Source organism: Urocampus carinirostris, chromosome 2 (genome assembly GCF_059441175.1).
Source record: "Urocampus carinirostris isolate Australia breed hairy pipefish chromosome 2, RoL_Ucar_1.0, whole genome shotgun sequence".
Taxonomy (NCBI): Eukaryota; Metazoa; Chordata; class Actinopteri; order Syngnathiformes; family Syngnathidae; genus Urocampus; species Urocampus carinirostris.
The window spans coordinates 58,100,392-58,128,327 of NC_142350.1; the positions used below are offsets into that span (position 1 = coordinate 58,100,392).

Here is a 27,936-nt window from a genome sequence, read left to right on the forward strand (position 1 = left end):
TCGATTCAACTGATGATTGACACGTCTTTTTTGGCCAATTGCAGGCTTTGTTTTGCCGTTCAAGCCAATGCCAGCCTGTAAATGATAAAAAGGATCCTCCCCTTGACCTCCGAATAACTTTAGCCAATAGTGATCCATTCAAATGATGATTGACACATTGGTTAGCCAATGAAACGCCGGTAAATAAATCCCAGCATACACCGCGGACTACTTGGCGTTCGGGGGAAAATCTATTTGGCGGCTGCAAGTTAGTTGAAAAAAATAAAGGCTTTTAGGTGCGCCTTATAGTGCGGAAAATACGGTACTTTAACTTGATTACTTTCAATTATTTTTGGATTACTCCAATACCGAATATGCTAATAAAAGACAAAAGAAACTAAATATGAATAAAATGATGACTCACAACACGTGGTAAGCTTTCTCTCCTGGCTTTGATCTCTTTGATCTCCGGCAAAACTAACATAAAATGTGACAGAAACAAAATGAAAATAAATCCAAACAGCTTGCCAACATCATTTTTGCCGTTCCATGTATTCCGTTACTCCCCAAGCCTGCAAAAAATTTAGTAATTTTATTCATATTTAGTTTCTTTTGTCTTTATTAGCATATTTGGTATTGGAGTAATCCAAAAGTAATTGAAAGTAATCAAGTTATCGACAGCTCCTTAGTGTCCCCCTCCCCCCAGGTCAAGAGTCTGGGTGTCATCCTGGATAGCATGCTTACCTTCCACTCACATATCAACACCATCACCCGCACTGCTTATTTCCACCTCCGCAATATTACCAGACTCCGCCCTTCCCTCACCCCCCGCACCACTGCTATTCTCGTCCACAGTCTTGTCACATCCCGCCTTGACTACTGCAATGCTCTCCTCTTCGGCCTTCCTCAAAAGTCCCTCCATAAAATTCAGCTGGTTCAAAACGCCTCTGCTCGCATCATCACAAAAACATCTTCCCAGCAGCACATCACCCCCGTTCTCCAACAGCTACACTGGCTTCCTATTCAGCATCGCATCAGCTACAAACTGATCCTATATACATATATGGCCATTCACAACCTGGCTCCTCCTTACCTGTCCGGCCTTCTCCAGGTGCACGTCCCCACTCGCTCCCTCAGATCCTCGTCCTCCCTCTGACTGTCAGTGCCCCCTGCCCATCTGAGCACCATGGGAGCCAGAGCCTTCAGTTGCGCTGCTCCCAAGCTTTGGAACAATCTACCTCCGGACCTCCAAAACTGCACACCTCTCTCCACTTTTAAGTCCCGTCTAAAAACACACCTGTTCAGGACTGCCTACAACACATAGCTTCTCCATTTCCTATGTTTTTATGATTTTATGTCTTGTTTTTATTTATTACTTCGCTTACAACTTTTTAAATTGTATTTTTTTCATTGTCTGTACAGTGTCCTTGGGTGGCCTGAAAGGCGCTTATAAATAAAATGCATTATTATTATTATTATTAAGTTAAAGTAACCCTACCCAACCCTGAGTTGTTCTGTCTCTCTATGTCATGAAACGGACCGGGAATCAGGAAGTTGGAACTCATTTGCGTTGACGATCTGTCACTTTAATTGAGAAAGAAAAGTTGTCCCACACACAAACGGACCAAAAACAAAACAAAGCTGGCTCAAATGCAGGCAAAACTACAGACTAGGCATTTAACGGGATTAAACAGAACTTGCAGGAATCTCACAGAATCCAGAAGTCCAACAAGCACAAGAAGCATAAACAGGTTCAAACAAGTGTAAACAATGATCTGGCAAAGGGCAGTTCCAAAAGGCCCTTTTAAGTACCCATAAGAGTAATCAGGAAAATGCAGGTCAGCCGGTGTCAAGGGGCGGGGCCAGCTGGGCGCCATGACAACCATGCAGCACATGATACTCTAAGTGTCTTGTGCCTACGTGGTGACCAATCCTTGGTAAAAAATCGAGTCCGAATTCAGCAGGGGTGAGTGTTAACATCATGAATAATTCAGAAAAGTATGAAAAAAGGAAGGCAGGATCAATGGACAATTTGTTATTTTTATAATAGGAACGTTTTTAATTCCCCAAGATCGCATTTCCCTTAAAGTTGACTCAAAGCAAAAATATACAATCATATCAGCTATTATATTAGAATGAGAACACCACTTAGCAAGCAGGTATTGTATTTGAACTAAAATTCCATCTACAACTACTGCATTCCATTTTATTTAGTTAATATCATAACATTTTCCTTCGGCACAGTTCTGAGGTCATGAGATTGAATCTTTCTGTGTGGAGTTTGCATGTTCTCCCCGTGCTTGCTTTGGTTTCCTCCGGGCACTCTGGTGTCCTCCCACATTCCAAAAACGTATGTGTCAGGTTAAATGGACGGTCCAAATTGTCCCAAGGTGTGAATGAGCGAGAGATAGATAGATAGACAGATAGATAGATAGATAGATAGATAGATAGATAGATAGATAGATAGATAGATAGATAGATAGATAGATAGATAGATAGATAGATAGATAGATAGATAGATAGATAGATAGATAGATAGATAGATAGATAGATAGATAGATAGATAGATAGATAGATAGATAGATAGATAGATAGATAGATAGATAGATAGATAGATACACACACTTTACTTTTTTATACTATTTCTTTTTTTTAAGTTGGTAATAGAGAAGCCCGGCCACACCCAAACGTAATGATTAACATCGGCACAGACTAGGGTTTGGCCTCAGGATCATGCCTCAAACCCTGAGATCAAAACCCCTCATGCTTCCATGATTGAGAAGTTGGACCAGGCTGGGCACGCAAATGAGAAATAAAATGGTGCAGCTTGGTCACTTAAATTCAAATTTCCATATAGTTTGTTCTTTGTAGCAGTCGTTTTTGGTTGCACTTCACAATACAGCAACATCTGATTGTCTAATATGACACGGTGTCCCTTTAAGGCAGGGGTGTCAAACTCATTTTTACTCGGGGGCTACACGATAGAACAAACATTCTGTCGGGGGCTGGACTAGTAGATTAAAGAGAAGGAAAAAGAGAGATAAAGAAATATGAGAAAAAGGGAGGGGAAAGGAGAGAGAAGGCGGGACAAAGAAAGAAAAAGAGAGAGCGGGAGAGTGCGGGAGAAACAATAGATAAAAAGTCGTGAGAGAGGGGGAAAAGAAAGGGAGAGGAAGAAAGAAATCCAAAGAGAAATAGAAAGACAGAAGGAGAGAAAAGAGAAAAGAAAGCGTGAAGGGTATGAAGAGAGAAAGAGAAAAGAGAGAAAAGGAAAAAAGGAAGTTAGAGCAAAAGAGGTTAAAAGACACAGAGAGAGAAAGAGACAAAGAGCAACAAAGGAAGAGAAAAAGAGAGATACAGAGAGTGAAAGAGAGACAGAGAGAGAGTGGGAGAAAAGGGGGGGAAAAGAAAGAGAGAGAGAGAGGGAGAGAGAGAGAGAGAGAGAGAGAGAGAGAGAGAGAGAGAGAGAGAGAGAGAGAGAGAGAGAGAGAGGGAGCGAGAGAGAAATAAATTCAAGTACAGTGGCTTTGTGAGAGGCACCTGGCTTAGGCAACATCAAGTTGACATATTTCAACCTGCAGCTTGTTTTTCTCTTGCACTTCTCTGAGTGTTGTCTCTGATCCGGCCGCCTGTTATGTGTGCACCTGTAGCATCTCACCTGTAGCTCCTTTTTTGCTGCCCTCCCTCACAGCGCTTCAGAAATAACTTGGGTAATGAACTGATTCATATTAGGAGGACCTTGCACCAACCCACCGTGCAGCTTCACAACTCATGTTCCAGCATTCGCCTCTCAACATCGAACGCACCATGACGACCTCGGACTTCTCTGTCGTCGAGGCGTTTTTAGACGGCCATCCAGAACTCTTCGAAGAATATCTGGTCCGAAAAGCCAAATGTGAGCACATTAGTAAGTGGTTGAGGGAGCACCAAGCCAGAAAAGTGGATGAAAATAGCCGGGGCGTCCCAGCCAGGGAGCTTTCGCCCTCACCGTGGCCGGCCAATCCGGACACTTTCCGGCGCAGATCCTCTCATATGGAACTCCGTCGCAACTTCGCTCGATCCAAAGCCACCACGGCGCACCGGACCTACGACGAGCACGCCAGTTTCAGTCAACAAGACCCCCAATCCAGCATGAGAAGACGCGCGCTCCTGCGTAAAGCCAGCTCCCTGCCTCCAACCACCGCGCACATCCTCAGCGCTCTGCTCGAGTCCCGAGTCAGTGTGCCGCAATACGCATCCACCGCCACCGACCACAAGTACCGTCTCAGGGAAACTAACGAGAGGGAGTTCTTCTTGGAGCTTGTAAAGGACATCTCCAACGACCTGGACCTCACCAACCTGAGCTACAAGATATTGATCAACGTTTGCATCTTAGTGGATGCGGACAGGTGCTCGTTGTTCTTGGTGGAGGGACCCCCGCACAAGAGGACTCTCGTGTCCAAAGTGTTTGACGTGCACTTGGGCACCACGGTGAGACCATCTTCATGCACCCTTAACTCCAGCGAGGTGCAGGTGCCATGGGGAAAGGGTATTATTGGCTATGTGGCGGAGCACGGAGAGACCGTCAACATTCCCGATGCATACGAGGTAAACGCAACAAGCAGTGCTCGCATAGATAGATTACAGTGGGACCTCGGTTATCGCGGTCAATGGGGACCAAAACCACCCGCGAAAAGTGAAAATCCGCAAAGTAGCGGCGCCCCTTCAAAAAAAAAAAATAATAATAAAAAAATTATTATTATTATCATTATTATTTTTTTAAACCCGGTTAATGGGGACAGAAAACACCCGCAAAAAGTGAAAATCTGCGAAGTAGCGACGCACCTTCAAAAATGCTTTAAAAAACAAACAAAAAAACAAAAAAAAACCCAATTTATTATTTTATTTTATTATTATCATTTTTTTAGACCTGTGAAGCTCTGAACCTGCGAACGTGGAACCACGTAGTAGCGACGTCCCTTCAAAAATGCTTAAATAAAAAAAATATTTATATATGTATATTTTTTTTCAATTATTTATTTTATTATTATTATTTTTTAGACCTGCGAAGCTCTGAACCCGCGAACGTAGAACCGAGAAGTAGCGAGGTCCCACTGTATATAGCGATGGTGGAAAATATGTCCGGAAAATGAAGGTAATGGGGTTTCTTTGTCATGATCTAAAGGATTTTCTTTTTATTCACGTGATTTTCCAAAACAGAAGAAAACGTTACATCAAAAGGAAAATGCACTTAAAACTTAGGGCCAGTCTTCAAGTACTACGGTACCTTGTAAATAATTTGCCTATTTATCGTTTCTTTTTATGATCACACTTTTTCTTTTGAAAGCCTTTATGACGTGTTTATCTTGTTTACCGTGTTGTGCCATGTCTAATCTCGTTGTAAATAAGTTTTACTACGATGTTATTAATGACATTAAAGACAATTCTGTTCTATTCTATTCTATTTTATTCTATTCTATTCTATTCTATTCTATTTTGTTCTGTTCTGTTCTTTTCTGTTCTGTTCTGTTTTGTTCTTTTCTGTTCTGTTCTATTCCATTTGTCATTTTCTATTCTATTAGATATTTTCTATTGTATTGTATTCTATTGTATTCAAGTCAAGTCAAGTCAAGGCATGTTTATTTGTATTCTATGTATTGTATTGTATTGTTTTCTATTCTATTCTATTAGTTTTTTTATTGTATTCTGTTGTATTCAATTCAATTCAATTCAATTCTATTCTATTCTATTCTATTCGTTCTTTGTATTGTATTCTGTTGTATTCAATTGTATTCTATTCTATTCTATTCATTCTTTTTATTGTATTCTGTTCTATTCTATTCTATTCCATTCTATTCTATTCTACTCTATTCTAATTGTCATTTTCTATGCTATTATTTATTTTCTATTGTATTGTATTGTATTATTTTCTATTCTATTCTATTCTGTTCTATTCTATTCTATTCTATTAGTTTTTTTATTGTATTCTGTTGTATTCAATTCTATTCTATTCTATTCTATTCTATCAGTTCTTTGTATTGTATTCTGTTGTATTCAATTCTATTCAATTCTATTCTATTATATTATATTAGTTCTTTTCATTGTATTCTGTTCTATTCTATTCTATTCTATTCTATTCTATTCTATTCTATTCTATTCTATTCTATCAGTTCTTTGTATTGTATTCTGTTGTATTCAATTCTATTCTATTCTATTCTATTATATTAGTTCTTTTTATTGTATTCTGTTCTATTCTATTCTATTCTATTCTATTCTATTCTATTCTATTCTATTCTATTCTATTCTATTCTACTCTATTCTATTCTAATTGTCATTTTCTATGCTATTATTTATTTTCTATTGTATTGTATTGTATTGTATTCTATTCTATTAGTTTTTTAAATTCTATTCTATTGTATTTTATTCTATTCTATTCTATTCTATTCTATTCTATTCGTTCTTTGTATTGTATTCTGTTGTATTCAATTGTATTCTATTCTATTCTATTCTATTCTATTCGTTCTTTTTATTGTATTCTGTTCTATTCCATTCTATTCCATTCTGTTCTATTCTATTCTACTCTATTCTAATTGTCATTTTCTATGCTATTATTTGTTTTCTATTGTATTGTATTGTATTCTATTCTATTCTATTAGTTTTTAAATTCTATTCTATTGTATTCTATTGTATTTTATTCAATTCTATTCTATTCTATTCGTTTTTTAAAGTATATTCTATTGTATTGTATTGTATTCTATTCTATTCTATCCTATTCTGATATATATCGAATTACAGCAATGCACGTCTTTATTCCAACGCTGACTCAAATGTATCGACAAATAATCCTTAAATCCTACATAGTGATTTTGATCATCAGATACCGTTATTGAGAAATAATTGAACACCACGTGTGATTCCTGTTTGTAAATTCTCAGTGCTCTAAATACGGCAGTTTGTTTACAACAATAGACAACCCGATAGAACGTAGATTTTATGTAGCTGTAATATTTTCTATCATAGAGCAATATGAAGCATGCCATTTTGGTTGAACATATCTACTGCGTATTGTCCGTTTGCCAGTTATGATATCTGTTTGGCTCTCATAGAAATTTGAGTTGAAATTCCTGAGAGAAAAACATTTTGTTTGCTTATGCTAAGTTAGCTTGCATTATTTAACATTCAAGCTTCAATACAAGTGTTCTATTTATTTATTAATGATGAAATGCAAATGTTTTCTTCATTTTTTATGGATTTCTTATCTTTGCTGTTTAATTTCCTTTCTTTGTAATCTTTAGTTTAGGCAATCCTCAATGAGTTTCTCTGGTAAATTCGATTCAGCGATTTCCTTTTCTTTTGAGTTTGCCTCTTTATTGTGACATAACCAAAGTGATTACCAGAATTTATGTCAAGCTCAATGGCCGAGTAGTGTGCGGTGCCACTGGCTGCCCCCGACTTGGTCTTCACAAGTGATGCAGATATACGTAAATTCCGGACTATAAGCCGCTACTTTTTTCCCAAACTTTCAACCCTGCGGCTTATTCAGTGATGCGGCCAATTTATGTTATTTTTCTAACAGCCGCCAGCGGCGCTCGAGTACCAAAGGTAAGATTTAGATCGGTGGAATATATGCGCCGAGGAAGACTGCAACTTCTTAGCTTGTGCACAAATTAAATTAGCGTAGACATATCCTCACCATGCAAATTGCAAAAAGAAAGGCACATGACGTAGCTTTCAAGCTTAAAGCAAACGGGCAGTCCGATAAAGAAGGAAATAGAGCATCAAAGTCGTCTTTCTCATACTGGGGAAAACGACTTTGATGATGTCAATTATAGGATGAAGGTGAGGACGGTTTACCGTGGTTTCTGCCAGTACGGTATTATTTTTCCAACAGATCCGTTTACTGTGTTGCGAGCGTGTTACTAGTAGCGTTTTGCTACCCTTCACAGGCACGGTTTGGGATGAAAGTTATAATATTATAATTAAAGCTTTGAAAACTCTCTCGGTGTACCGTCTTTCTTTGTAAATATGTGTAACCGATGTATAATATGTATTTGCACCTGTATATTTTTGTAATGTATTTATTTGAGACATTTATTCCGATATGTTTTGCGAATTAAAAAAGAGGGGGCGGAGCAAACGTGGGCTGACGGGAAGTGGGGTAAAGGTGAGTGAGACCTGTTGTCGCGGCGGACAATAGTGGATATATATTTTTCCCACCCTTACCTTTGAAAATATAGACTTTTTTTCCTTGGATTAGTTTCAACGGGTACCCAAAATCTGAAGGTCTGCATCAAATCTTAAGTACTGGTATCATTTTCTGTTCATTTTGCCGACTGTGGTTTTTAGACTGTGTACTTTATATTCAGTTACAATCGCGGGACTCAAAGCCGGGATTGGGCTAATTTTGTGATTGTGTTACATGTTTTAATGTGGGATGCGGCTTATATACAGGTGCGGCTTGTGTAAGTACAAAATCGGTTTTCCTCCTAAAATTTGGTGGGTGCGGCTTATAATCAGGTGCGCTCTATAGTCCGGAATTTGCGGTATTTACAAATAACAACATTTACTTTTCTACAATACTTCTCTCGCAGGACCACCGCTTCAGTGATGAAATCGACAAGTTAACTGGCTACAAGACACAGTCCATTCTCTGCATGGCCATCTGCAACAGTGACGGAGAAGTCATTGGAGTGGCGCAGGCAATCAACAAAAATCCTGCAGGAATGCCTTTCACCGAGGACGACGAGAAGGTGCAACGTCCTGCTGGGCAGATGGATCTCATACACACATTACATTACCCAAAGTCAGTGGGGCATATGAGTAGAAATAGTGAGAGAAGGTGATAAGCATGGAACATTAAACACATCTAGCTGAGAGATAGTTTGAGGGTAAACAATTTTGGCGTGACTCTCCATGCAGGACGTCGTTTTTCTTTGGAGTGCATTAAAGTACTTTTTACGACTCTTGACTGCAATCTCATGATAAAAAGTTATTATTGAAGGACTTGGGAATGCAGTTGGTAATTCTTGAAAATGATTTACTCAGTAATTGTGTTTCTGATACTGTCCACCTGGTAGCAGGATTAAATTGTTTAACTTTATGATAAACCCTTTGATGTATTTATTTCATTCATTTACGATAATTGTGTTTGCAATTAGGTCTTGCAGATGTATCTACCATTCTGTGGAATATCCATATCCAATGCCAAGCTGTTTTCCGAGTCTCGCAAGGAGTACGAAAGGAGCAGGGTGAGCAAAGCATACACTGGAACATACGGTACATTAGTCGACCACTGCCTCACCTGCAATGGAAATATACATTTCAAACTATATTAAATTGTTATATTTACTCAGTGTTAATGTCCATTTTTTATCTAACTTCACTATTTCGGGATTTTATTTTTTAAAATGACTGTTTTTTAACATTACATTATGACTGTCATGAACCAGAACAGGATCAGGACCCAAACGTGTGACGTTACTCACACAAGCCTTTTATTTTACGGGAAATGGGGAATCATGCATGGTAGGCAGCAGTCTGGTGTGAAATGATAGGAAGCCAGAGGCCGACGAGATCGATACCAAATGCCCGAGTTGATATCGGACGGATCGGGTCGATAACGGACAGGACGGGACAGACAGGATACATAATGAAAAAGGATATCGAAAACAAACAGGACAAACTAGACGGGAACGAAAACTGAAGAAAATAATAAACAGGACAAAAATAGACGGAAACAAAACTGGAAACTGAAATTAAACAGGACAGAATAAATGGGAACAATACTGGACAGGACATATCAACAGGAACAGGACTGACTCAAAACCCACGTCTTGTGGGCCAGAAGTTCGTTGACGGACTGACCAAGGAAAAATGAGAGCACTGAGCTTAAATAGACAGAAAGCCTGTGTGGAGTTTGCATGTTCTCCCAGTTGCGTGGGTTTCCTCCAGGCACTTCGGCTTCCTCCCACATTCCAAAAACACCCATGTCAGGTCAATTGGCCGGTCCAAATTGTCCCTAGGTGTGAATGAGCGAGTAACCCGTCTGTCCCTGTGTGCCCTGCGACTGGCTGGCAACCAGTTCAGGGTATCCCCTGCCCGAAGACAGCTGGGATGGGCTCCAGCACCCCCGTGACCTTACTGAAGATAAGCGGTGCAAATAATGGATGGATGGATGTTTTTTTTTTTTTTCATCTACTCTAATTTCGTCGTTATCCTATTTTTAGTAGCAAAATTTACGTTTATCTGCACTGATAGGGTTTAGAATTAACAATCAATCTATTTTGTGTCACACAGTAATACACTTTGAATTTCAATGACAGTTCAAATGATTGACAAGAAGGTTCATTAAATAAGCAAAGAAAACACAATTCCAGTGTTTTTCAGTTCAGGGGATCCCAAATGCATGGGTGGAAAACAATGTTCCCTCTAATTTTCCACAGGTCTGAGCGTTCACACAAAGTCGGTAAGCAACGCTTGAAACAACAGTGAGCAACCATAATCCCAAGTGTTGCAAGATAATTAAGTATCAAACATGTCCAAAACTTGGCATGAAGTTACATTTTGCTAAGTTTCCGGCAATGCAAAATTATTTTTCTCTTTTGAATGAATTGACTCAAGTACTATTGCAGAGGTTGTACGGCCTACAAACGTCGTTTGTTCTTACAATTCTTTCACAAGCGATCCATTTCTTTTTATTTCCTGATATATTTTGTCGCATAATATTTAATATATTTTTGGGGGCTTATTTAGTCGGTTGTAAGATACAGAACTGTACTTAATCACATTTTTATTGGAAGTACAATGTTGGCAACAAGATTCACTTGATATAATTGGAAATTATTTGAAGCAACACAACCTTTTTCCTTTTTCCGTGTTTTTTTCCACTTTTTAAAAAATTCCTTTAAAAAAAGTCTCATTGTGTTTATTTTTTCCGAGCTGTTACTTTTTTCTTTTTGTTCTTTATTTACTTTTTTCCTACGTTTCTTTCTTTCTGGCTTTTTTTCTAAATTTTTCCTTCTTTTTTTTCTCTTTCTTTTGTTTCTTTTTTTCTCAGCTTTTGACTAATTTTTCATTTTGGTATTTTTTTCTGTTTTGTTCTATTCCCCCCTTCTTTTAAGTCATTTTGTGCATAATTTTACGTAATATTTGGTCATGTTGGGATTAAAGAAGCAAAAACAACCTGAAGAGCCGTTTAGGACCCTTTTAGTGAGCCGAGCCGAAGAAGCCTGCTCTCAACAAACTTTACTAACTTTACTCAACTTCGTTCCGCTTCAACTCGACTTCAAAATACCGCATTTAGGACACAACGTCAGGGGAACCCGTGTATTTTTACCTTCATACACTGTAACTTTGACTTAAGTCGCTTTTAATTAGTAATTTCGAGCCCTCATTTTTGTGCGCTGGCTAGATTTTCTTGTGCGCTGAGAATGTGCGAGCAGTACGCAATTAGAGGGAACACTGGAGTAGAAGCACCTTTTCCGTTACTGGCTTCATCTTGTGTTAAAACTGAGAAGTGCAACAGAGTTGCCCTCAAGCGCCATGTGCGGGCCATATTCAATAAAAACTGACCCGCGGGCCGCAGTTGGACACACCTGGGTTAAGCTAAGACGATAAAACACGGGTTAGCTAAAAAACTACATACTGTAAGCACTTTAGCACAGTTTATATATTGTTCTCTTGCTCCGCCAATCAAATAACGAATAGTTAGTTCATTTATACGTAAAGACTGACTGTGCCTCACCAGACACGAACCCCAAAGCACATCACTACAGTCGATCCAGTAAAGATGGCGTCTTAACTGCATCTTTATGACCTTCTCATGCGTCAGGCTTTACTTGAGGTGGTCAACGATCTGTTCGAGGAGCAGACCGATTTGGAAAAAATCGTGAGGAAGATCATGCAGCGAGCGCTGACCCTTCTTCAATGCGAACGCTGCTCCGTACTTCTCCTGGAGGATATCGAGTCACCGGTAAGGACTTTTAAAAAAAAAGCTTTTTTTCAGCCCTCAAAGAGCAAAGAACAAATTTTACCAGTGCTCCTTCCTGTGACGTGTCATTAAGGTTGTGAAGTTCTCCAAGACGTTTGAGTTGATGTCCCCCTTGAGCAACATGCATCATGATATCAGGTGAGCAGAAGAAAAGCAGTAAAAATACATTATATGGGAAAATAATGTTCCATGTAGGATTGTCTCTTTTTTCTTTTTTCAAAAATATTCACTGTTTTTTTATTAGGACCGACTTTAAAATACACCAAAAGGGAGATAAAGGAGTAAAAATACTCACTACTTAATACAGGTAACATCAGACTTAAACTGGGATCAGTTCCTACCAACCATTAAAATAGGATCTGTTGCCGGGACAGATTCAATTTAGTGAGTACGGTGGTAGATTGGTGTGCCGGTTGGCTGCTGAAATTTCCGCACATGTATCCGGGCTGCCACATGCTAAATTAGAACAATGAGCATCTGCTTAAAAAAATGAGCATCTGCTGGCTGTGATTGAGAGTACGAATGGAGATCGTTTGGATGTTACTTGAAACTGAGGAGATCATTTCTTCCTCATGCCATGAGGCTCTTTAACTCCACCTAGGGGAGTAAAAGCCTACATTAAACCCCACCCCCACATTTGTATATTACCCTATTTTTATTACAGTGTGAATTTTCCGTAGCACTATTTAAAATACTCTATAGCAAAACGTTATATTGGGTATTTTTGTATTCTATATCTTTATTTTATTATTGGGAGTGTGAATTTCCCTACGGGGATGAATAAAGTATCTATCTATCTATCTATCTATCTATCTATCTATCTATCTATCTATCTATCTATCTATCTATCTATCTATCTATCTATCTATCTATCTATCTATCTATCTATCTATCTATCTATCTATCTATCTATCTATCTATCTATCTATCTATCTATCTATCTATCTATCTATCCATCCATCTATCTATCTATCTATCTATCTATCTATCTATCTATCTATCTATCTATCTATCTATCTATCTATCTATCTATCTATCTATCTATCTATCTGTTACTTTAAAAATGTGTTTTTGGCCTTTCAATATGAGCCAGCAATAACTCAAGGTGCAACAACTAATCGATAACTTTTCCCACTACGGAATAATTGTTTGGATACCTCTTGAATTGCACTTTTTCTATATCTTCTGAGTTTGAGCTTCTCAAAATTATGAATAAAATAAGTTATTCATCATCAAACATGTTCCGGTTAATACTAAAATATATTGGTCAATAAAAGGGTTAAGAAAAATTCAATACATTAAAAAAACGCACTATTGGTCAGCCCACAAACGTGGGTGTTATTTTTGTAAATATTATTGACCGTTTTAGGGGTATCCTTAGAATACAGTAGTTGCGAGTAATATTTTTGGGCCTGAGTAGTGTTTTTCTTTTATTTTGAAAAGTAATGATTAAAATGTGTACTACAATGGCTTATTTGAGTATTTTTCAGATATATACTACATTTATCAAAAGGAAATTATATTTAGCACAGCCAACAAAAGAATCCCCAAATGAATTGTTTATTATTAAACTTAAAATATTTCTCCTTTTTTTCCCAATTTACTCTCTTTCCATAGGAATTGAAATAGTTGAAATTCTGTACAGATTCCATCTCAAATACTTCTAACTTTTTATGATCAGAGGTAAACATACGAGAAAAATACTTTTGGATGCATTGAGGGTCAACCAGACATAACATTGTTAATATCTGCAACAAGTTAAGTGTTCTTTCGGCAGTTGCTGTCTGAAATTGAAAGCTTTTTATAATGGCACTTTTCTATGTGCAGCATCAGCATCGAGAAACTGTCATGCTCTGATTGGTTGATCAACAATAGCATCGCTGAGCTGGTGGCCTCCACGGGCCTGCCTGTTAACATCAGCGATGTGTGTCAGGACCCGCGCTTTGATGCTGAGGTCAGTTTAGCTCCAAGCTTCCTTTCACATTTTTATGAAACTGCTTTAAATCTTTGCTCATATCAACACTGTGGTCTTGAATTATATGAGTTATAGGCAGTGTCCAAACAACACATCTAGTTAAGTTAATTTGTATAGCCCTTAATCACAAGGAGTCTGGAAGGGCTGCACAGACCACAGATTATTGCAAACTACAGACTACAGTGGAACCTCGGTTTTCGAACGCCTCTCAGTTCGGACAAATCGGTTCTCGACCAAAAATTTCGAGAAATTCGAACGCCGGTACGCTAGGGGCGATGCTGAGCGGCGTACGGGTGTAGATTGCCCCCACCCCTCGTGAAGAACTGTTGTCACATGAACGTGCACTTCTTTTTGCTTTCGTTTTTAATATCGGTTAACGGAGTGTTTTAACCCCTAATTATGCCTCGGAAGAAGGTCGGTGCACGCAGCAAAGTTGCTACAGGTGAAAAAAGAAGAGTAGTGCGTACAACTATTGCATTGAAGAAATAATAGCAAAATATGAAGATGTGCGAGTTTGAAACTGCTTTAAATATTTAAAGCATGGCTTCTACAGACCACCACAAAGGTAAGAAATCCTATTCATAAATCTTTTCTTTATCCTTTAACCCAGGGGTGTCAAACTCATTTTAACTCGGGGGCCACACGATAGATCAAACATTATGTTGGGGGCCGGACTAGGAGATTAAAGAGAAAAAAAAAAGGATAGAATAGAATAGAATAGAATAGAATAGAATAGAATAGAATATACCTTTTTTGTCATTGTTACAAAATGGGTTAACATATTGTGACAACGAAATTGGGCATGACACTCCAGTTTCACACATTCACAATGAGGTAAAAAACCAAGAAGATAAAGGAACAGAGAAGATAAGGTTATAAAACAAGGAGGATAAGGTCGTAGTTATAATTTACACAATATTTACACAAGAAATGTCGGCATGTAGGATGTTACATACAGTTTGGTATCGCAAAGGTTTGTGCAATATGCATTTGGTGCAAAAATAGTCATAATGTGCAAAAATAGTCATCATAAAGATGGTGCGCCGCCCGGGAAACGAATCCGGGTTGCAAGAACAGGAATCTTGCATGATACCACTACACCAGCTGCGCAAAGGGAGATAAAGAGATAAAAGAGAGAGGGAGGGAAAAGGAGTGAGGGCGGTACAAAGAAAGAAAAAGAGAGAGAGGGAGAGAGCGTGAGAAACAAAAGATAAAAAGTCATGAGAAAGGGGAAAAAGAAAGGGAGAGGAAGAAAGAAATCCAAAGAGAAATAGAAAGACAGAAGGAGAGAAAAGAGAAAAGAAAGCGCGAAGGGTAGGAAGAGAGAAAGAGAAAAGAGAGAAAAGGAAAAAAGGAAGTTAGAGCAAAAGAAGTTAAAAAGACACAGAGAGAGAAAGAAACAAAGAGCAACAAAGGAAGAGAAAAAGAGACACAGAGAGTGAAAGAGAGTGGGAGAAAAGGGATGGAAAAGAAAGAGAGAGAGAGAGAGAGAGAAATACAAGTACAGTGTCTTTGTTCGAGGCACCTGGCTTTGGCAACATCAAGGTGACATATTTCAACTGGCAGCTTGTTTTTCTCTTGTGCTTCTCTGAGTGTTGTCTGGCGGATTCAATCCCTTAGCGGGCCTGATCCGGCCCGCGGGCCGCCTGTTTGACACCTGTGCTTTAACCGCTCACCACTTGTTGTGGAGACCCGGGTGCTAAATGACGTGTAAACGACCTGATTTTTTTATTTTTACACGTTCATGTTAGCGTAATCTTTCGTTCGGAAGATTACGCTAACGCGAACGTACGATTAGCCTGGGTTAGCTTCATGTTTACGTTCTTGCTAAACACTCAGGGTGTTAGAACGGATTAAAACGATTTTACATTACTTTTAATGGGAAAAACGATTTTCCGTGATCGACCAAATCGGTTTTCGAACAGGGTTCTGGAACGGATTATGGTCGAGAACCGAGGTTCCACTGTATTATTACACCATCTGTTTACAAATACCACATTAAAAACAGATAAACCGATTTCTAAGGATGACGCCCACTCAAAAAAAGAAAAAAACAGCTCACCAATCAAGAATGTGGACCGGATCTCTAGCAATGAATTCATCTTTGCTCAGTAGTATTTCAATAACTATACTAATCAACACAATTTGTGTTCTTAGGCTGATCAAGCCTCTGGGTTTAATATCCGATCAGTGTTGTGCGTGCCCATCTGGAATCGGACCCATCAGATTATCGGTAAGTTTTGGTATATCAGATGAATCTCACATTTTTCAAGGCGATAGAAGACCTTACTGTTGCATTCCATATACATATACAAGCTAGGGATCCATTTAGAAAACAATGATGCAAAAATAAAAGCGCAGACAAAAGTTAAAGCTTTAAATCAGTGTCTGAAACTGAAAGAAAAAGTTAGCGGACACCAGGGCAGACAACTCTGAAAAGTTGCCTGCCCAGCAATAAAGTTGCCTGCCCCATTTTTCACAAGTTGAAACACGGTAAGACGACTAATTGCAAAAAAAAAACCCATTGTTGCAAAGTAATAAGGATTAATAATCATAATATGCAACAGAACAACACTTTGAAATGATGTTTATTATAAATCTACTTATAACATTCATTGCATGTATATGACATCCCTGTTTTCCATTGGCCATCCGTATGAACTTGAATTTACTCATCTTCATTCATGCAATGTTTGCGTTGCATCGTCTGCTGCAAGCCACGTGAACTCCTCTTTCCACGGTGCTCTTAATGTACGTTTACGTTTTGAAGCGTCATCAATTTTGTTAGCTTATTTTGAATATTTCTTCTGGGGCTGAGGGTTTGGCTCGATTCCTAACCACTTCTCCATTTTTCTTGTGTTCTCTGTGCGTCTACTTTGGAAAATGATATGAAAATGCGCGACCTTATAACGCCCGGGAAAGTCCAGAAGCACAAAGTTATTCATTGCAGGCTTCTGATCGGCTGCCGAGTATGCAAATTCCCAAACGAACCGAAATTCCGAAATTTCCAAACCGAACGAAGCTTTCAAAATTGGAATAAAGCAAACGTTTGATTTGAAAATAAATCAATAAATAAATAAATAAAAATAAGACAAAAAATATACATTTTTTTTCTTTTTTAAAAAAGTTGTCGGCCACCCGGGCAGAGACGTTGTGTACACCCGAAGTAAAAGATGCACGCCCCTGGCGTCCAGGCAGACGTGATTTCAGACACTGTTTGGATTTAAATTAAAGCTTTAAAAGGACACAGTGTAATGTTTGACCATACTACATGTTGCTGTATTGTGTAGAACAACAAACATAAATTGATAAAACAGTGAAGAATACAAACTATGGAGACTAAAAGTGACCATACCGTAGCATTTTTCACTTCCTTTGCTCAGCTTTTTCAAAAGTGTTTTGTTTTGGGGAGTTTTGAAGATTTTAGATTTTAGAGGTAACCTCAGCCGCAAGATGGCGCATAATCATGTGAGGTCCCCCTAGGTGGGCTACATGTTATGTAAAATTAAATCTAAATTCCGGGCAGCACGGCGGCGCAGTGGTTAGCGCTTGTGCGGCACAGTTCATGTCATGGGAACCTGTCGTGGGTTCAAATCCAGCTCCAGACTTCCTGTGCGGAGTTTGTATGTTCTCCCCGTGCTTGCGTGGGTTTCCTCTGGGCACTCCGGTTTCCTCCCACGTTCCAAAAACATGCATTTCAGGTGAATTGGCTGGTCCAAATTGTCCCTAGGTGTGAATGAGCGAATGAGTTGTCTGTCCCTGTGTGCCCTGCGATTGGCTGGCAACCAGTTCAGGGTGTCCCCTGCCCACTGCCCGGAGATGGCTGGGATGGGCTCCAGCCCCCCCGCGACCCTGATGAGGATAAGCGGTACGGCTGATGAGATGAGATGAGATGAAATCTAAATTTCTTGACTTATAAGTGTTTACAAAAAGCATGTTTTTTGAATGAATGAAGTCTGTTTTAGGTGCTAAATAATACACAACGTCCCTTTAAAACATTACCTACAACATCACTAAACATTATCTTATAACACTTATTAGTGTTGTAAATTTGAATGGATTTACTTTTTAGATGGGTTGTAAAGTTGACATTTGCAGTCTTGTATCAAATTGATAATATTTTGGGTTTTTTGTGCCAAGGGTTAGGGTGAGGGTGAGGGTGAGGGTTAGGGTTAGGGTTAGAGTTTTGTCTTCATTGACTTGAAAAGCGCTATATAAATGCAAACCATTTATCATTTTCCATTCTAAGTCATAGAGTTTTAGTTTGACACCTATCAAAAAAGAACAAAAATCAACAATGTCACTTACATACTAAAAGATAAACGTTTCATCTATATTTACTGACTAATTCTCCCAATTCTGTGAATTGTGAGAATGCATATCCTTTATTTTTTTAAAACACTCGCATCCAATTTGGTTATTGTTTTTTTTTTGCAGCATCCATACTTTGCATTTAAAAATGTTTTAGGTGCGGAAAAAAGAAAACGTCACAAATCTTTAAACAAAACTCCAAACACTTTCAAGGTCATTGGAATTATAAAGATGCAAAAAAATAGATGGCTGATCTGGATACAATAACTATACAGTGCATCCAGAAAGTATTCACAGCGCTTCACTTTTTCCACATTTTGTTATGTTACAGCCTCAAGTTGTATGATTTTAATCTCTTATCTCAAAATTCTACACAAAATACTCCATTATGACAATGTGAAAAAGTTTTTTTTTTTTACTTTTTTTGAATTTATTGAAAATAGAAAACTAAGAAATCACATTTACATAAGTATTCACAGCCTTTGCTTAGTACTTTGTTGATCCACCTTTAGCAGCAAATACAGCCTCAAGTCTTTTTGAATATGATCCCACAAGTTTAGCACACCTATCTTTAGGCAGTTTTGCCCATTCTTCTTTGCAATAAGTCTCAAGCTCAATCAGGTTGGATGGGAGACGTTTGTGCACAGCCATTTTCAGATCTCTCCAGAGATGTTCGATCGGATTCAAGTCTGGACTCTGGCTCCAGGACATTCACGGAGTGGTTCTGAAGCCAATCTTTTGAGATCTTGGCTGTGTGCTTTGTCCTGCTGAAAAATGAACCTTCGCCCTAGCCTCCATTTCAAGGATGATCAGTGGAAAAAAGATGCACCTGAGCTCAATTTTGAGCTTCATGGCAAAGGCTGTGAATACTTATGTAAATGTGATTTCTTAGTTTTCTATTTTTAATAAATTCAAAAAAAGTAAAAAAAAAAAAACTTTTTCACATTGTCATAATGGAGTATTTTGTGTAGAATTTTGAGATAAGAGATTAAATTAATACAATTTGGAATGAGGCTGTAACATAACAAAATGTGGAAAGAGTGAAGCTCTGTGAATACTTTCCGGATGCACAGTATGTCATGATTACCTGTGCCCGCTCCTTTGGCGCCAACTGCCTCAGAATCTGATTGGCTCCCTGTCCCTATTTATACCCTCTCCTATATGTCCCCTTTTGTCAGTCCGTCTGCGAACCTCAGCTAACACTAGGCAAGCCTTTTTCGACCCCGACTCCCGCCTGTTTTTTGCTCCCGTCAGTCCCCCGGCTTCGACCCGTTTTTGATCCTGACCACGTCTACTCTCCCGTCCCGGCTACTGACCCGTTTTTCCGACACCGCCATCGCTCGCCACGGAAGATCCACTTCCGAGTTCAGAGCGACCTGCTTCCCGCATCTCGCAATCACCGGATTGTGGGTGCAGCCCTTCCTCTTTCCTTTAATAAAACTTGTGAGAAACGTAACGCAATTGGGTCCTGTTTCAGTTCTGGTCCTGACACTATAGTCTTCTGCAAATTAATCATGATTCTGCGTCATCTGCTGGACTCATACTTGTACTGCACAACAAGAACAAACACTAGGAATACATTTGCGTATAACTCAACAAAATTTTTGGAGGTATTCAATTTTTTACTCCCTCCACAACCCCTGCAGTGTCTGCAAATATGATTTCCCCCCGCAATCGGTTGTCTGTTCACAGTTATCAGTATGTTGTAAATGCCATCTTTATTTCATTGACTGTTGGGGAGCTTTTGATTGGGCCCGTATGATCCCAGCCCAGCATCAAGTCTATCGATCAACAATGCTGTGCCTCCTAAATACTTAAACGTTTCATTTCATGTGCGTTTGCTCCTCCGCAGGGGTTGCACAAATTTTGAACCGTCTGGACAGGAAGACCTTCAACGATGCAGATCAGAGACTGTTTGAGGTTTTTCAATCATTTGGAGAACTCCCGGTGTTCAATGGATTGAATACATGAGACATAAAAAACGTTTGATTTTGCAGGCGTTTGTGATCTTCTGCGGACTTGGAATCAACAACACTATGATGTACAATCAGGTGAAGAAGACGTGGGCTAAGCAATCTGTGGCACTGGATGTGAGTAGAGTACAGCTAACACATTGTCACGGACCAGGAACGGAGACGGGACCCAATTGCTTTCGTTTTGGCCAGCTTTATTTAGAAGGAGGAAAGGATTTGCACCCATGATCTGATGTAGCAGATAGCCGGGAACGCGGAAATGGCACTTCCGTGTCGAGCGAAGGTAGTGTTGAGAGCGAGGAAAAACAGGTCGATGGAGGAGAAAAAACACAAACGGGTCCAGAAAAGAGGTCGACAACAGGAATCAGACGGAAAACAGGGCAGGATAGAGTCAGGGAGTCATCAAAGCTTGCCTAGCGCGTAGCGTAGGTTCGCAGACGATCTGATGAGTGTTGTCAGGAAGGCGGAGGTTTAAAAAGAGTACAACAGCCAATCAGGGTCCGTGGCTGTTGGCACCAACGGAGCAGACTCAGGTGCCCCGCATCAGTAATCATGACACACATTGCCACTGTATTTTCTATGCTTATTAAGCAATCACAATTATCTCTTGTTTGTAATTTTCTGCAAGAAAAATACTACAAGAAAAAAAAGGTACACTTAATATACTATTTTTTAAATAGGTTGTCACCATTTAAAACAACAGTGTGTATTGTTTAGTGCCTCCTTGTGGTTAAAAACTAAATTCATTAAAAAACAATATTGATTTGAGCAATGAGCAAAACTACATGAACCATCACCAAGATGGTGCGGAAGCACTACGCAGAACCAAACATTAGTACAATTGCATGACGGTCGTTTATTAGGTCAAGGTTTGTTACACAGAATGGCAGGCAGTGAGGCAACAGTATCCAAAACACCAGAGACAAACAAACGTTATCCAATAGACAGGCGAAAGGTTTGGTGATTCAGTAAGTCCAAGCATCGAAGTTGACAGTCCAATATTTCATCAGTAGGTATTTGTTGTCCCGGAGGTCAGGCAGGGGCTCAGTACACTGAATAAACAAGAGCACAGTGAAAAGGGTCCTTGGAATGTCAAAAGAAAGGCAAATGACTAGCTAAACTGAAAAAGGAAAGAAGAAAAGTCATGATAATAGTAAAACCTTGCTAAAGACTGGGAAAAAAATGAAAAGAAAAATGGTGCGGTTTGGTCATTTTGAGTCTATGTGGTTTGTATTCTTCCCTGTGGTTCTTAGCATCTGTTGTTAGTTGCATTACACAATACAGCAATATATAATAATACGCAACATCCCTCATAAGTATCGCCTACTGTTCGAAGTACATAACAAGAAACTGCTCCAAGGGAATAGTCGCTGACTTATTGATGGAAAATACACAAGCTTTCGTGAACTCCCTTGTCTGGTTGACCCTCAATGAATCCATGGACTCTACTTGCTAATTTCAGCTTGTTTAGAACAGCAATTAGTTAAGTCAAGTCATGTTTATTGGTATAGCCCTTGATCACAAGGAGTCTTGAAGAGCTGTACAGACCACAAATTATTGCAAACTACAGACTATCATTACACCCTCCCCTGATCTAAAACCTACATGAGGGCAAGGAAAAACCTTGAGAAGGGATTGCACATGAGGTTATCCCTTTTACAGGATGACCAGGCTGCAACAGATGTTGCAATAACAAATAATACACAGATATTGTCAACATGAAATATAGGTTATTCATATGCTATAGAATAGAAGTGTGTTTTAAGCCAAGATTTAAACACTTCCACAGAGGTTGCAGATAGAATCGCAGTGGGTGGAGTATTCCACAGCACCATGGCCCGAAGAACTCTCTCGAACCTGCTGATCTCTTCTTGGCTCTCGGGATCACTAGTCGACCAGCATTTTTACAGTGAAGGCCAACTTTGATAGTTTCCATAAACGCAATTCTAAAACAAAATAATATAATACTGTAAATTTGTTCATATATCATGCTTTTCTACAGCATGAATATTTCAGCTATCTTCAATAATTCATAATAAATGAATGTGCCAGTCTCTCCACCCAGCCCAACTTTTTGGGGTAATTTCTACCAGGTCCCAGTTGGATTCTAAAACACCCAAGAAAAAAGAAGTACTGTACAGTACCTGCCTTGTTAAAGACATGACTTGTCCTGTATTTGAATGTGTCATGATTACTGATGCGAGGCACCCGAGTCTGCTCCAAATGATTCGGACGTTGATTGGCTGCTTATCTCTTTTCAAACCCCCTGTCTTCCTGTCACCGGTTGTCAGTCCGTCTGTGAACCTCAGCTCACGCTAGGCAAGCCTTTTTGACCCTGACTTTCTCCTCTCCTGATTCCTGTTTGATTCCTGGCTCCGACCCCATTTCTGAACTTGATTACGTTTTTGCTCCCCCGTCCCGGCCATCGATCTGTTTTTCCCCGCTCTCGACACTGCCTTCACTCTCCATAGAAATACCACTTCCGCTTCTGAGTAACCTGCTCCCCACGATCTACAATCTGCGGATCCTGTGTTCTACCCTTCTTCCTAATAAAACTCAGAGAAACGCACGCAAGTATGTCCTGTCTTCGTTCTGGTCCTGACAGAATGATTCAAATTGATTCAAATAAAAATTTAAATAGATCAAATTATTCAGAGTGAATTTAAAATAATCTCTTTATAATATTCCCATTTTTTTTCCCAGATGTTATCCTATCACGCTACGTGCTCCAAAGTAGAAGTTGACAGACTGAAGGTAATCCCAGCTGGCACAAATAGGGACACAAATTGATGGTCCATTTGCATGAAAAACCCATATTATTTGTGATATTTTAGAATTCTTTGCTACTGTTGCAACCATCTTTCCCCGCAGGCTGCTAAAATCCCCCTGAGCTGCGAGCTCGGCATCGACGAATTCCATTTCAACGACTTTTCTCTGGATAATGACGCAATGATCACCGCTTCTCTCCGCATGTTCCTTGAACTTGGTGTTGTCCAAACTTTTAAAATAGACTATGAGGTGAGTTCTACTTTTGTCATGTCAAGTCAAGTCATGTTTATTTGTATAGCCCTTAATCACAATGAGTCTCAAAAGGCTGCACAGACCACAGATTATTGCAAACCACAGACTATTATGACACCATCCCCTGATCTAAAACTGACATGAGGGCAAATAATACACAGCTATTGTCAACATAAAATATAGGTTATTCATATGCTATTGAATAAAAGCATGTTTAAGCTTAGAGTTAAAAATTTCCACTGAGGTTGCAGATTGAATCTCAGGGGGAAGAGCATTCCACAGCCCGAATCTAGAATGCTCTCGAACCTGAGGATTTCTTCTTGGCTCTTGGGATCACTAGTAGACCAGCATGATTTTGGACTTCGGGAGACCGGAGAGTAGTCCTTTTGTGTGGCTAGGAAAGCATCGACATTTATCAAGTTTAATAAACACTCAATCCAATAAGGTAAATACAAGTACTGTTGAATCAGGTTTTAAGCTTAGATTTAAACATTTCCACTGAGGTTGCAGATCGAATCTCAGGGGGAACATCATTCCACAGGACCGGGGCCCGAATCTAGAATGCTCTCGAACCTGCGGATCTCTTCTTGGCTCTTGGGATCACTAGTAGACCAGCATGATTTTGTACTTCGGGAGACCAAAGAGTAGTACTTTTGTGTGGCTAGGAAAGCGTCAACATTTATTAAGTTTAACAAACACTCAAGCCAATAAGGTAAATACAAGTATTGTTGAATCTTTTAGGTTGAGTTTGTACATTTTGGGCCTGTTAGAAGTCGATCATGAAATGCATTTTATAAAGGTTCAGCGAGTACTTCTGGGCCAAGAGTAACAAATTCTCTTTTAAAAGTTAAGGTACTATTGACACTGGTAAACTCTTTTTTTCTTCAGGTTTTATGTCGCTGGCTCCTCACTGTCAGGAAGAACTACCGAACCGTGGCCTACCACAACTGGAGGCATGCCTTCAATGTATCCCAGTGTATGTTTGTTATGATCACGGTAAGTCCAACACGTTGTGAATTCACTCGTATTTTGTCCTCCTGTCTTTCTCAATTAACATGTGAAAAAAGCCATGTACCTCATTTACGCTTGAATCATAAAAAAGCTCAAGACAAACTGCCAAACTGTTTTAGTGCAGCTTTCCAGCATCGAGTAGAGCCTGACCTTTACCCCTGGACCCCAGCTCGTGTTTTACTGCCTAGTTTAATCAGCTCACACAGCAAGCTTAATGACACTTTTTCGCATATTTTTGTCAGGACCAGAACGGAAACAGGACCCACTTGTGTGACGTTTACCACAAGTTTTATTGAAAGAGAGAAGAAGGGCTGCGCCGACGACCCGGTGTTCGCTGGAGGCGGGAAGAAAGTCACTCTCGTACTCGGTTGTGATCCGAACACGGAAGGGGATCTTCTTTAGCGAGCGATGGCGGTGTCAGGAACGGAAAAAAATGGTCGGTAGCCGGGACTGGGAGAGCAAGGCCTGGTCGGAAACAAGTCGTAAGCCAGAACGGGAGAGTAGACGTAGTCGGGGACAAAAAAGGTCGTAAGCCTAGAAGGGAGAGCAGACGGGGTCGGGATCAAAACAGGTCGTAGCTGGAGACAGACGGGAGCAAAAACGTGACAGGTGAGAGTCAGGGTCGAAAAAGGCTTGCCTAGTATACACTGAGGTTCGCAGACGGACTGACAACAAGGGACAGTCAGGCCTGTGTTCAAGTAGTGACAGGGAGCCAATCAGAACCAGCGGCGGTTGGCGCCAAATGAGCGGGCACAGCTGAGTCACATCAGTAATCATGACAACTTTATAGAATAAAAATGTTATGTGTCTGCAGTCGGCCAGCTTTCAGGACGTATTATCCGAAGCTGAGATTCTGGCGTTGATGGTTGGTTGTCTGTGTCATGATCTGGACCATCGAGGAACCAACAATGCCTTCCAAGCCAAGTAAGCCCGAAGGTGAATTCTATGATGTTTTTTAGTGACATTTTTTTAAGGTTTTGATCTTTCTATTGTGTCCACAGGACAGGTTCTGCCTTAGCGTTGCTGTATGGGACGTCAGCGACTTTGGAACATCATCACTTCAATCACGCAGTCATGATCTTGCAAAGTGAGGTGAGGATGACAACTCCAACAAGATAGATAGAGCTGTGACCATCATTTTGTCATTTGATTAATCCGTCAAAAGTTTTGTCAATTAATTCAGTAATCGGATCATCTAAGCTGTCACGACCAGAACGGAATTAGGACCCAGATGCGTAACGTTAACCACAAGTTTATTGAGATAAAGAGGAAAGGCAGCGCCCAGGATCCGGTGCTCACTGGACCCGGGAAGCAAGCTGCTCACAGAATCGGAACATGTTTCGAATGCGGAAGTGGATCTTCCAGAGCGGGATATCGTAGTGTCGTAGATGGAAAAACAGGTCGATAGCCGGGACAGGAGAGCAAAATGTAGTGGGGATCAAAAAACGTGGTCGTGGTCAAAAACAGGTCGTAGCCGGAGACAAACAGGTAAATCAGGAACAGACAGGTGGAAAACGGGTGAAAAAAGCGGGACCGACGGGAGACAGAGTCAAAATCCTTGCCTTGTAGAAACAGAGGTTCGCAGACGGACTGACAACAGGCGAGTGAAAAGACTGAGCTTAAGTAGGACAGGGAACCAATCAGGAAGTCAGTAGCGGCTGACGCCAAACGAGCGAGCAGAACAACAGGAAGCCTGAGACCAACGAAATCGATACCAGTTACATGAGCCGATACGGGACAGATGGTGTGGATACCGGACAGAACAGGACTGACAGGATTGATAACAGATGGAGACAGATATCAGACATGACGAGATAGACGGGAACGATACCACACACTGGAGACCGGAGACCTATATCAAAACAGGACCAAATAGACGGGATTGAAACCGGACAAAACACACGTCTTGCGGGTGCTGAGGTTCGTTGACGGACTTACTAATGGTGAGTGAGGGCACTGAGCGTAAATAGGGAGGAAGCCAATCAGTCAACGAGCTGCAGCTGGCGCCAAACGGGCGGGGCCAATTGGGCGCCATGGGCAACCGTGACAATAAAAAAACCATACTATTTTCTTTTGCTTTAATTCTGCAGGTTTCTAGACCAATATGATGAAACAGTCAATTTATCGACACAAAGAAAATTAAATAAAGTAGATATCTGCTTGTTTATTTATTATAAAATGCATTATGCCGCTGCTATCCTAATTAGACTTATCTCATATTTTGTGTGTGTAATTTCGTATTGGGGGCAGCACGGCGGCGCAGTGATTAGCGTGTTTGCGGCACAGTTCTAAGGTCTTGGGAACCTCCTGTGTGGGTTCAAGTCCAGCTACCGGACTTACTGTGCGGAGTTTGTATGTTCTCCCCGTGCTTGCATGGGTTTTCCTCCGGTTTCCTCCCACATTTTAAAGACATGCATTTCAGGTGGCCAGTCCAAATTGTCCCTAGGTGTGAATGTGGGAGTCGTCTGTCTCTGTGTACCCTGTGATTGGCTGGCAACCAGTTCAGGGTGTCCCCTGCCCACTGCCCTATGATTGCTGGGATGGGCTCCAGCATTTCGTATTGTGTTTTGCATTCAAAAAGTAATTTAAAAAACACGGCTTTTTGAAATATAAGCGATGATATGAATAAAATTGGATAGGCCTCAGTTTTCATTTTCACTCATGTATTGCTAAGGTATCGGATTGAGACTCTGTATCAGCAGTTGTTGACCCTCCACTCAAAAAATTTGCCCACTCCTGATGTAGAACAATGAGATTTGAATTTGAGTTGGTAAAAAAAAACAACAATATCATAGATTCCATTTAGCACAGTGACACAAAAGTGGTCTCATAGGACCCATTTATTTCCGTTGTTGTGACAGGAACCTATTTAACGGGAATATATCAGGGGTCGATCTACAATTGATTCATTTTAAGTTGTCTGAAACAGCTGAGACAGTAACGGTCCCTTGCGGCAGTGACCACCAAAAGGTTTTTCAGACCGTCGTCTCCAGTTCGCCGAGATGGATTATAAGAGCACTGTTATCTATCGATTTATTTTACCAGAGTGTAGAAAATGTCACTGTGTGTTGCTAATTAACATTGCTAATGGGGACTTCATTAGACAGTGAGCGATGAGTTCGCCGATACGTAGGCTTTAAGGAAACACTTCAGCCACTATTACTCATTGTTGCGTGCAACACTGTATAAGGATGTATTTATTATTTATGTTTCAGGGTCACAATATTTTTGCCAACCTCTGCTCTAAAGAATACAGCAACATGATGCAACTTTTGAAGCAGGCCATTCTCTCCACGGACCTCACTTTGCACTTTGAGTAAGTCGTCCTTACAGTCCATTCAGGGCAAGCGTAGGAGACGAAATCATAAGCTATTCTTCTGCAAAATGTGTTTTTTATGAAAAATCTAGCGGCGTTGAATAAAGGCTTATTTTTTTCACCGTCTTTTGTCCTTGACTGCTTGTGTGTGCTTTTAAAGGCGCAGGAGCAAGTTCTTTAAGAGCGTGCTTGCGGAAGAATTCAGTTGGAAGAATGAAAAACACAGAGAAGTCCTCAGGTTATTTTATTTATCAAATATAAAGTGTTGGGAATCGATGAGTTGCTTTTGGTGAGGTTTCACATGTTTTTTTTACAGATCGATGCTGATGACAGCCTGTGATTTGGGAGCAGTCACTCGTCCATGGGAAATATCTAAACAGGT

The 27,936-nt window shown here is 40.0% G+C and overlaps 1 protein-coding gene across 1 annotated transcript in view; it reads left to right on the plus strand.

Moving 5' to 3' along the window:
* The first annotated feature begins 3,716 nt into the window (after positions 1 to 3,716).
* The window catches only part of pde11al (phosphodiesterase 11a, like), a 30,031-nt gene continuing 5,811 nt past the window's right edge, over positions 3,717 to 27,936 (plus strand). Inside the window, exons 1-17 of the mRNA XM_088328091.1 lie at positions 3,717 to 4,566; positions 8,550 to 8,708; positions 9,117 to 9,206; positions 11,789 to 11,929; positions 12,021 to 12,085; positions 13,775 to 13,901; positions 16,080 to 16,155; positions 20,086 to 20,153; positions 20,231 to 20,323; positions 22,910 to 22,960; positions 23,078 to 23,224; positions 24,116 to 24,223; positions 25,053 to 25,162; positions 25,240 to 25,330; positions 27,454 to 27,554; positions 27,715 to 27,792; positions 27,871 to 27,934. Coding sequence (XP_088184217.1) covers positions 3,751 to 4,566; positions 8,550 to 8,708; positions 9,117 to 9,206; positions 11,789 to 11,929; positions 12,021 to 12,085; positions 13,775 to 13,901; positions 16,080 to 16,155; positions 20,086 to 20,153; positions 20,231 to 20,323; positions 22,910 to 22,960; positions 23,078 to 23,224; positions 24,116 to 24,223; positions 25,053 to 25,162; positions 25,240 to 25,330; positions 27,454 to 27,554; positions 27,715 to 27,792; positions 27,871 to 27,934 — 2,385 coding nt within the window. The 5' untranslated portion in view covers positions 3,717 to 3,750. The remainder of the gene's footprint in view (positions 4,567 to 8,549; positions 8,709 to 9,116; positions 9,207 to 11,788; positions 11,930 to 12,020; positions 12,086 to 13,774; positions 13,902 to 16,079; positions 16,156 to 20,085; positions 20,154 to 20,230; positions 20,324 to 22,909; positions 22,961 to 23,077; positions 23,225 to 24,115; positions 24,224 to 25,052; positions 25,163 to 25,239; positions 25,331 to 27,453; positions 27,555 to 27,714; positions 27,793 to 27,870; positions 27,935 to 27,936) is intronic.